The sequence below is a fragment of the Halichondria panicea genome, chromosome 1 (genome assembly GCF_963675165.1).
Source record: "Halichondria panicea chromosome 1, odHalPani1.1, whole genome shotgun sequence".
Lineage (NCBI taxonomy): Eukaryota > Metazoa > Porifera > Demospongiae > Suberitida > Halichondriidae > Halichondria > Halichondria panicea.
In genome coordinates this window covers 3953955-3965060 of record NC_087377.1, presented here as the reverse complement: position 1 = coordinate 3965060, position 11106 = coordinate 3953955, and the positions used below count along the sequence as shown (strand labels likewise).

The following is an 11106-nucleotide window of genomic DNA, read 5'->3' as shown; positions in this document are numbered from 1 at the left end:
ATTTTGTGTAGGATCTCACAAAGAGTAAAAATACGTGTACCAGGCTACATGTATATAAGTATAGGATAGACTACACCTAAGAGTAGAATATGCGTCTATGTAACCTCCGCGGTTGCGGTTAGCCCGAGGCGCAAAGCCAACCGTAACCAAGGTGGTTACTAAGACGCATATTCTACGAGTGGGTGTGGTCTATCTAACTTGGACTTCATTGCGCATGCGCGAGGCGTGGTTATAAAAAGCCAGGTTTGGTGCGTAGCAACAGAAATTGAATTTGTGCGAGCTGGACGAGCTGGAGAGCTGTGAGAGACACCAGTTGACAGAAAAAGATAAGAAGACGGCTTCAAAACAATGAAAAACTTAGTAAAGCTTGTGAAACGCTTCTTGAAGATACTGGAAAGAACAGACAAGTAAAAAGAACCTAGAACTATGCTAGAACTGACTGCAACACTACAAAAAGAAGAATGAAGCTCTGTGGTGGAGTGGAGGGGGTATAGAGCAGACTGGACCGGCATGGAACCTTAAAAAACTCAATAGAAAGTGTCAAGCGACTGCTAAAGTGTTTTTGATGCTTCCTGGCCCCCCTTGCCCATGCCCAACTGGAAAAAGCAATACAAAGCAACAGTGGACATGGAAAGAATGGATATTGACTGAACAAACTATTGCATTCTGTGTTTTTATAATGTTTTTGTCATCTTGTCACTTTCACTAAAAATTTCATTTCAACTTTTGAGAACTTCTTGCAAATTATTTGTCACTTCCTGTAGAATATGCGTCCATTTCCTGTAGAATATGTGTCCACTTCCTGTAGAATATGCGCCCATTTCCTGTAGAATAAGTACTTTCTTGTAGATTATGCTTCCATGTAATCTACTGTTTTTAGCCAATCAGATCAATTACAGATGATGTAATGTAGTCTAAATATAACTATATAATTATAGTAATTGCTCAATAAACCAAAAATTGTATGACAGAGATTATAGTTCAGTATGCATGGTGACCCATCGAGGATGTGAGCAATCTTGAATGCATCTCCCAGAAACTCTTTGAAATCTCTCAACAGTTCCTCAGTGGTCCAATTGTACGGCTCCCTGAGTTCCCCCCAGGCAGTCGCACTCCCTCAATTCCTTTCATGTAGTAGTACTTGTCTCGTGCATGAGGGGTGGGTGCTGCTAATGTTTTTTGGGAATATCTTCTGAGCCCAAAGCTGCAGGGAAAGTTAAAGCTAGAGTTATCGTAATATTGCATGTATAGCAGAAGCATGTGCTCCTGGCTATATATTCATTAATAACGTTACTGTCATGCCTATACAATTTAAAGGCATATAATTATACATTCATACGATCAATAACCAATTGTACAGTTATCTGTTATACATGCAAGTGCTATAAAATATTCTAGAGCAGCTAAAGTGCTAACCCTCAGCTATAGTAGAAGCAAGCATGTATATAAGCTGGATAAGTAGCAGCAAGTAAATTAACATGAGCAATGACATTTTTTCGTTCCTGGTACAGGATCACTTCAGCTGCAAATATGTGCCTTGAGAAAAGGGCGCACGTAGAAGCTAGAGGCCAACGTGCAAGTTCAAGCTTATACGACAACGAAGCTTTAACATCGAAGTTTTTCATTGTTAAAGCTAAGAACTTGTTGTGTGCATGAAGGCTATATATAAACAATAATGCACATGCTTACAATAGAGCATTACTGTAACATTATTTTGCTGGTTTAGTAACTAAAGGCACAACATACGTACCTCGACTTCTTTTCTTGAGTAGTCAAACTCCAATATATCCACTCCTTCATTCAGTGGCGCACTATCAACAACAGCTTGCTTTGTGTCATAATAGTCCAAGACATCAACATCATACCGGGCTAAAATCCACCTGCATAATTTGTAATATACATTGACGCATAGAAAGTACAATATAATTATTATGTGACAAATGTACACATTTGTAACAAACTCTGGACATACTTTTTCTCTGGTTTCCATTTGTACTGCCTCTGCACACGTTGTCGAATGATCTCAACTTTCCAAGAGCTCTCATTGTTTGGTGATGAGCCCCAAAGAATGACATTAAGTTTTCTATTAGGACTGGAAATGTTTAAGGGTTATCAGGTGATCAACATGCATATAGAAAACTCACAGTCTGCATAAAGCATCAGTGATGGTTCGGGCCATCTGATATGGGTATACTGTTTTGGTGCTCCGCCAGCAAGATGCACTCAGTACAGTCAGATATCCTCAAGGCATATTTCCTAAGATAAAAAGTAGTGTGGCGTGTGGGAGCGAAATAATGTGGAAGCTACAACACGTGTTTCACAGTGTCGAAATTGGGCATGCATGCATTACAAGGACAGTAATTCTAGCTAGCGCAGCTTTTACCTTCTGGCCACAGTAATAGCTTTTAACATTAATGTATACGTTCATGTATACGTACGTGCAAAGTGTCTTTAATTGTTAAATTTATAATTGCTTAGTTAAACCGGAAATATCACGTGTTCGGATGGAGCCTCAGCTAGGTCTACTGTAGTCGTTGGGTTTTATGTTTGTCTTGCATGTTTCTGATATATCGGACCTGGATACCATATAATAGCGGTAATCATGATAGTTTTTCGTAGTAACAGATTTTGATAATAAAGCTTTTTAGCGAGCAAAAGCTAAGAAGCTTGAACTTGTTGCCGCGGTCTTTATTCGAGGTATTCATTTGCAGCTGCAAAATAATGAATACCTCGAATAGCAAATGAGTACCTCGAATAAAGGTCGCGGCAACAATGGAAGGGCCCCATAGGTCTATATAGAATGCTAAAATCGTAGTTTGTTGCTCCCAGAACATAACTATTACGAGCCATAAAAATAAATCTTCGACTCCGGGCTTCTTTGCTGACTTTGCTGTGATTTCTAGTCCATGCACAGTACATGTCTCATGCACCACTAAGACTCAGTTCTCAAAAGTTTCAGCATGCTTCTATAGTTTACGTTATACTTATTGTCCACTACATCAGAATTTATGGCAGTAAACCTCCGAGGACGAGGGCGAAGCCCCAAGGCCAAGGATGGTTTACGTTTGCCATAAATTCGAATGTATAATATATAGTGAACAATAAGTGTTATATACCCACTTGAATGAAAAGTACTTGCTACCTAAGCTACCTCACCTTGGATACAACTAGCAAACAGTCTCAAAAACTATTGAAAACGAACAAAAAGCTTGACATGTGCGTATAAGCTTGAAGCCAGCGCTAAGCTTCTAGCTCAACGCACAACTTGTCAATGTCCAAGCAGTGAGCCCCACCCATCCTCCAGCCTTCCTGATGTTTAGTGAGTCCCACCCTTCTGTCCTGCCCTTGTCAACAAGTGTCTAGCTTCTTTTTGGCTGTGTAGATCTAGTATAAAATCAGTGCTCCCTCAAGGCAAGGCTCCAGGGCTGGGGTTTATGGTAGTTAAACCCCACCTAGTTGCTACGATACAGACCCCAAGTGGAGTATATATAGCTACATGTATCTTAGCCGGCTTCAACGCTCACTGGTTTTATGTCAACAGCCGCGAGGGATAGCAATTCAGTGCTTATAATGTAAGTGCTGGTTAGATTAAGTGACACTTATAATTATGTATGGAGACAGTGCTGTGATCTTGTCAAGAGCTCTCGAGAGGCGGCTCGTAAACTGAGAGCTGAGCAAAGGAGGCAACAACAGGAGAGAGTTAGAGCACAGACAATCAGGACTCATGGACTAGGCACTAGAGTGCCATGATCAATATTCAACAATCTATAATTGTTAGCAAATCAATTCTTTCACATCAATAGTGCATGGTCCAATAATAAACCGTACGTCCTTGTTAAGTAAAATTAGACTCACTGCTTTAATTATACTGTGATATGTGATTACTTACCGTCCTGGTAGAGCAACATTTAATCTTGCTCTCTTCTCAGTGGCTGGTTTTCTGTACACAGCGTCCAGATAGAACATGTCACCATTTTCATACGTAGCGATGACTGCCGAGTATCTCCCTTCACCTTGACCCTCCACTTTGAACGTCAAAGATATTTTAGTGACCTCTTTCCCGAGCTGCTCTCTCCCAATGAACAGTTGCCCAACATCGGCTTCTTCTACTCTGGTTAAAGTATATAAGAATAACAAACAGTCGAAACGATGTATAATTTTGCATATTACTCGGTGCTAAAAGCTGATTTTCGGAGCAATTTAGAACTTATCCAGTCCTCACTAGTTGAGTTAGCAGGAAGTATCATCTCTGGCTTTAGTTTCTAGTACAAACGTCCAAACCTGTTAAAGAGTATCATTTTACCTTGAACTGATTGGATTGTACTGTAATTTTAAAACTTGGATCTTATCATCAAGTCCTATTGCAGTGTCATATACATGAGCATATCATCTCATAATATTAATAATGTTTACAGCTAAAAATTGTTATACCGTATAGCAAGAAATTTTTGAGCTTTTCGAGGGCAGAGCAGGAATTAGCGCAAAAATTAAAAAAGAACAAACGTTTCTTCTGAGGGGTTTTGAGCCAATTAGTGAACAATTCCCGCTATAATAATACGGTATTTAAATTACACGGTACCTTGTTTCAAGTCCAACTTTGAAGTCTCCTTTACTGTTACATTCTTCAATACGGCTAAATAAATCGAACAGACTGTAAGGGCGTGGATAATTCAGTAAGATACGTGAGAATCGAGATGTCCTTTCTGCTGCTAATCTGTGTGCATGTGTGTGCAGGTTAAGATTATACTTTGTTATTATGGTGCTTTACCTTTCATTCATTGGTTGTACTGATTCGTCTTCAACTGTGTAGTATTCTAGTCCATGATCAAGTGGAGGAAGAAATCTTCGATAGGGTATATCACCAATTTTCCTGGCAGTGATGCGAGCATTATAAGAGGCACTTAGGAAGTTGCAGCTTACATATACCTGCAGTATGTAGAAGTGTATAATATACCAAGGATATAGCTTTATACGTACCCTTGGATCTTTCCAGTCATACTTCCTAGAAAGACGACTAGCCAGAGTGACCTCTTTCATTTCGTACAAAGCATCAATAACATCCTTCCAGCAAGCATCAGGTTTCCTCCTCAACCACTTGTCAAAGGCCTCCTGTTTTTGTTGATTAATATCGCACCGGAAATTAATTTCTATTTTATCGTTTTCAGACTTTTTCCCTCCCAAATTGATCATGAGCAGTTGCCAGGTGACAATGGAGTCAAGTTCCTTCAACAGATCCTTCAGTGCAGTGTAGGCCTCGACTTCATATCTGACTTCCCTGTGAATACAGTACAAGTATATAAATAACAATTGCTATTAACCAACCTTCATGATCATTGATGACAGCTCCCTGAAGGTTTGTCATACTTCACTCTTCTGTAGCTGTGGAACTAACCACAAAAACAAACAGAGTGGGAAGGTGGTCTTTATTCCAGGCCGCCCTCGAAACTCAGAGTATGGCCCGAGACTGTCTCTCGTACAAAATAATATTTGCAGAGCGGGTTTTGGCTGAAATTAGTCGCTCCTCCTTTTCTAATTATGTGACTGCATTAATTCTTTTTCAGCTTATGTCAGGGCGACCATCCTTTTGTGGTCCCCGCTTAGCTCTTTCTCCGTTTACTCTTCGAGCTATAATTTACATATACAGTAGACTTTCGCTATTCCGGCTCACCGAAGTACGGTCACCTCGATATACCGGCCATTTGGCTTGGCACGGAATGCTAGCTATATGTTTACTGTACAAAACTCACCCTGAAGTACGGCCACTCGCTATTCCAAGGTTTTCAATGTAATTTTATACGTATATTACGGCCGGATATGACGTTTAGGGTGTGGTTTAGCAATGGATTAGAGAACAGCATTATCCTACATTATCCTCGAGACAAGAACCGCAAAAGTAGTAATTCGATTCGAGATAAGGTCGTTTTTAAGCCGCGGCTATTTCCTGAGCTACAGCCACCTCGATCCGGCCAAGCTGCATGGTCCCAAGGGTGACTGGATTAACGAGAGTATACTATACTGTAGTCATTGCATCGAGGCATAGCTCAGCAATTACAATTTTAATACCCGTTGACACATTAACTACATTCATCCCAACAAACCAGTCACCCAATCCCTCCATATATAATTATATAGCATGCACCAAAAATAGACAATTAAAACGATAATGTGCACAGAACATATAATAATACTGAACAAAGTACATGCATGCATGCATGCAGTGGCAGTGAAGTAAATCTTTGACTAGTTGCATAATACCACAGCTTAAATGATGGTAAAAACTACGATGATATATACTTTTAGCTTAGTAAGGAGATCCATCGAGGATGTGAGCAATCTTGAATGCATCTCCCAGAAACTCATCGAAATTTCTCAACAGTTCCTCAGTGGTCCAATTGTACGGCTCCCTAAGTTCCTCCCCAGGCAGTCGCACTCCCTCAATCCCTTCCATGTAGTAGTACTTGTCTCGTGAGGGGTGGGTGTCGTCAACATTTCTTGGGTATATCTTTTGACCCCAAAGCTGCACGGATATTGTATAACAGTAATGCCATTATGGTCACGCAGTAAGGAATAATGTTACTATTATATAATTATATACTGTGCATGATAATCAAATTATTAGATTTTTAGATCAGACATGCATGTTTGCCATAAATACTGCAATTTGATTGGCTAAAGGAAGTGTTCTATCCAACTTAGAATATCATGTACTTATTTAGAAAATCACATGCATGTACTTACTTAGAAAATCATGTACTGCCCTTTGCAGCTCACTTGGAAGTTTAGGGCAAATGTAAATTGCAAAAAACCACTTGAGATAAGTGTAACAGTTTACACAAGTAAACCACAATACTATAGAACAAGGGACAAAGTTTAAATTTTGGAATAGACCAGATCTTTATGTTTTGTTGTTGTAGTTTTTCATGCTATTTGTTGTAGCTCACATAAGCTCACGTGAAGTTTTGGCAAACAGTATTACAGTACTGTTAAATGCAAAAAACCACTTGAGGTAAATGTAACAGTTTACAGCTAAACCACAACTTGGCCAAATCTCTATCTACAAGTACTCAGTTTGGGCTGTAGGAGTAGCTTGATTACGAAATAAACTGCCTGCATGTTTGTCTAGCTATTTTTAAAATTGTTGACTGAGAAACAGCCTGCTGCTGAACCAGTCTCCAATTCTCTGCCACAATGACATAGTACGCCACTTAACTCCTCTTGATAAGGATTAGTTTTTCATGGTTACCCAACCAGTAGTTTATGCTGAATACTGTTCTAGGTATAGCTAGAGATCTATATATCCACATAAAGATCTGAATCCAAAATTTTAACTTTGTCCCTTGTTCTATAGTATTGTGGTTTACTTGTGTAAACTGTTACACATATCTCAAGTGGTTTTTTGCAATTGACTATTTGCTCCAAACTTCCAAGTGAGCTGCAAAGGGCAGTACTTCACTTAGAAAATCATGTAGCAAAGATTAGATAAGAACATTCAAATCTGATTGCTATGATCTAAAATGCTTAGACACTAAGTTTCCACATGATTTAGAAGTCCTCGGGGCTAGTAGAACCCTCACTGCGTTCAGGATACTACAACCTGCCCTTTGGGCTTCTAAATCATGTAGAAACTTCCTAAACAGTGTCTAACTATTATATAGAAGATCCTCTCTTTTGCATGAATGCATGTGTGTTTTTATCTACCTATAATTTATAGTCTGACCATGCAGTGTACCTACGGTATATATAACTGCCATAATTATACAATGGGTCTCACCTTGCATGTGCATGCATGGTCAGACAGCTAATTATATACGACTATATAGCCATACAACTGATCTTTCGTGCAACCCTAATATTATATACAAACTTTAATTCATATAGCCAAACTATATATCTATATAGACGACACGTGTGCATGACGAAGTCTCAGACCTTAGCCTAAAATCGTTGGTTTTTTCTAAATCACTCTCCGATTGACTATGCATGCACATAACAATTTTTGGCTGTTCTATTATCACCACATGCATGCATGTTACTATAATTATAGAATGAAAGCACGGCGGGTGCTGATGCCTCGGTGGAGGTGCCAAAGCTAATAGACAGCTTTTATATATACACATGATTATAATTATCATGATGAATATAGTGGGTAATGATTGACCATGATTGTTTAAAAACGATTGATGCCAAAAGTTCAAATCTAAAATTAATGGCTGCAAGTCAGCAGAGCCTTGCAGCTCTCTTCTCACTCTTGCAGCTACCAATAGCTAGCGTTCTAGTGCAGAGCTAACTACTAAATAGAGTAGCAACACTCAGTGAACAAGTTTTGCTACGGACTCTTCTGAAAAGGCTGAAATGGCATTCCAAGTAGGCATAACTCGAGAACGAAGCTTTATTTTGCAAATCCATGCACAAATAGCAAGCCAAGAAAACATGACTAGAAGCCTATAGAAACTGTTACTTGCACTTCATTGATCCTTGAGCAGCTGAAATAGTCTACACACACAGACAGACACAGACACACAGACGCACAGTAACACCTGTGTAGACACACAGACGCACAGTAACACCTGTGTAGACACACAGACACACAGACACACAGACACATAAGCACACTACCATATATACCTCGCTTGCGCATGCGCACCGAGGCATAAAAGATATGTTGTAGCTTATTAATTCACCTGCACCATTAGGTATATACACTATCAATTGCTATATATTCAAGCACATGCATCGCACATACACATTTATTTATTGGACGTACAAAAACAGACATTCACAACAAACCTCGATTTCTTTTCTTGAGTAGTCCACCTCGGTAATGTCCACTCCTTCATTCAGTGGGTGCACTTCGACAGTGCGATTTGTTTTATAGTCAAAGACATCAACATCGTACTGGGCCAAAATCCACCTGTTATGAGGTGGATATATAGACAAACTTATCAATGTATAGACAAATTGTTTACTTTATACGTACTTTCTCTCTGGTTTCCATTTGTACTGCTTTTGAATACACTGTCGAATGTAGTTGACTTTCCAAACGCTCTCCTTGTTTCGAGATGATCCGTGGAGAATAATACGAAGCTTTCTAGCGGGACTGTATAAATGTTCACAATGGTTTAATTGATTATCAACATGTTAGAAGGCCACTCACAGTCTGCACATAGAATTAGTAATAGTTTCGGCCATCTGATAAGGTATACTGTTCTCATGTTCAGCTAGCAAGATGCATTCGGTACAATCAGATATCCTCAAGTCGTACTTGCTAGATATATTAAAAGGGAAATTAAGAGGACTGCGACATTAAATTAAACTTACTATCCTGGTAGAGCAATGCTTAATCTTGCTCTATTCTCAATGGCTGGTTCTCTGTACACAGCATCCAGGTAAAAGACATCACCATCTTCATACGTAGCAATGACTGCCGAGTATCTCCCTTCATGTTGACCCTCTACTTTGAATTTCACAGATATTTCAGTGACCTCTTTCCCGAGCTGCTCCCTCCCAACAAACAGTTGCCCAACATCGGCTTCTTCCACTCTGAGTACATGTAAGGTGAGAAATACACTACCAATAGCATCTTCTTACTGGGTGTTGAATGCTGCTTTTCGAAGTGACTTGGATCTTATCCACTCCTGGCTAGTTGAGTTAGCAGGAAGTACATTTTCTGGATTCAGTTTCAAGTACAAATGTCCAAACCTGTAAAATGTTTCATCTTACGTAGATTATCATCACCATGGCACTTATGTTACCTTGCCTCCAGCCCAACTTTGAAGTCGCTCTTACTGTTATTTCTTTCAATGCTCCTAAAGAAATCGGCCAGATTGTAACAGTCAGAACGAAATTCTGGACGGAGTAAAAGACCTGAAAAATAAGTTGTCCTGACTGTTGCTGATCTGCGTGTGTGTGTCGGTATACATCATATTCAGTCAACATGCATGGAGTGAGTAATACCTTATATTAATTGGTCGTACTAAAGCATCTTCTAAAGTGTAGTAATCTAGTCCAAGATCAAGTTTAGGAAGAAATCTACGACACGGTATATCACCAATTTTTCTGGCAGTGACGTGAGCAGGTTTAGAGGTACTTAGGAAGTTGCTGCTTACGTATACCTGCATGTAACAAAAGTATAGCTTAATGAGCAATGAAGCGGTAGCATATTTGAATACGCACCCTTGGATCTTCCCAGGCGTATTTCCTAGCAAGACTACTAGCCAGAGTGATCTCCTTCATTTCATACAGAGCATCAATAACATCCTTCCAGCAAGCACCAGGCTTCTTCCTCAACCACTTGTCAAAGGCCTCTTGTTTTTGTCTATCAATATCCCCCTGGAAGTTAATTTCTATTTTATCGTTTTCAAACTTTTCCACTCCCAACTTAATCATGAGCAGTTGCCAGGCGATAAGGGTGTCAAGATCCTTCATCAGGTCCTTCAGAAGGGGCCGAGACTTCATATGTGTCCCCTCTGTGGATACTAATTATGTACATCACGTATATAGAAGCCAATTAAATAATGTACTAACCTGTACAATCATTGCTGTCAGCTCTTGTTACTCCGGGGCTAGCCATTGTGTCTACTTATATATAGTATGGTATCACAAATGGTATATAATAATATAAACAGCCAGTGCTAATTATTACCTCATCAGTGTTTACAACTGTGGTATAGTGCTGACTTGACATCAACAAGGAAGTGTGGGTGGGGGCTCATGAGCTGTCAGGCTCAACACAACAGTTATAAAATAACTTGAGTTTGCCCCTGCAGTCAATTCAAATGCAACAACTGTATAATTAATAATCATTATAATGCATGCATACCTAAATAATATAGCTGTCATGGCAGCTGTGGAAGTGAGTAATTTCCTTTGTTTCAACTAAACTATGGAGTATTTCAAATCAACCAACTCTATAGAGTTAACTTAGTCTGGGGGCCAGACCTAATAGCTCGGGGGAAAAATCAAGAGAGCTAAGATTAGGTCTGGAGACTCTTGCAGCATTTCCGTGTGCTCTAGCGGAATGTGGCCAGAGCCAATGAAATGCATATCCTATGTCATGTGATTTTTAACCCAATGAAATGCGAGTATTGCCTCTGTGGAATTTGGATT

The 11106-nt window shown here is 39.6% G+C and overlaps 2 protein-coding genes across 3 annotated transcripts; both read right to left on the bottom strand.

Moving 5' to 3' along the window:
* Positions 1-905: 905 nt before the first annotated feature.
* LOC135336721 (uncharacterized) lies at positions 906-5802 on the bottom strand. The gene is made up of 9 exons (XM_064532577.1): positions 5323-5802; positions 4978-5275; positions 4769-4926; positions 4580-4714; positions 3890-4111; positions 2145-2256; positions 1973-2092; positions 1751-1880; positions 906-1204 (listed from the first exon to the last, which is right to left on the bottom strand). Exons 2-6 carry the CDS (start codon positions 5188-5190, stop codon positions 2160-2162), a joined length of 825 nt encoding a protein of 274 aa, XP_064388647.1. The 5' UTR covers positions 5191-5275; positions 5323-5802; the 3' UTR covers positions 906-1204; positions 1751-1880; positions 1973-2092; positions 2145-2159.
* Positions 5803-6131: 329 nt separating this feature from the next.
* LOC135335895 (uncharacterized) lies at positions 6132-10677 on the bottom strand. 2 transcript variants are annotated; one of them, XM_064531569.1, is made up of 10 exons: positions 10525-10677; positions 10174-10475; positions 9955-10112; positions 9753-9896; positions 9589-9699; positions 9319-9540; positions 9155-9265; positions 8978-9097; positions 8788-8911; positions 6132-6517 (listed from the first exon to the last, which is right to left on the bottom strand). In XM_064531569.1, the coding sequence occupies exons 1-10, from the start codon at positions 10568-10570 to the stop codon at positions 6302-6304; spliced, it is 1554 nt and encodes a 517-aa protein (XP_064387639.1). In that variant the 5' UTR covers positions 10571-10677; the 3' UTR covers positions 6132-6301. The 2 variants fall into 2 exon arrangements, with proteins under 2 accessions (XP_064387639.1, XP_064387648.1); XM_064531578.1 differs by having other exon boundaries at positions 10174-10466.
* Positions 10678-11106: the final 429 nt, after the last annotated feature.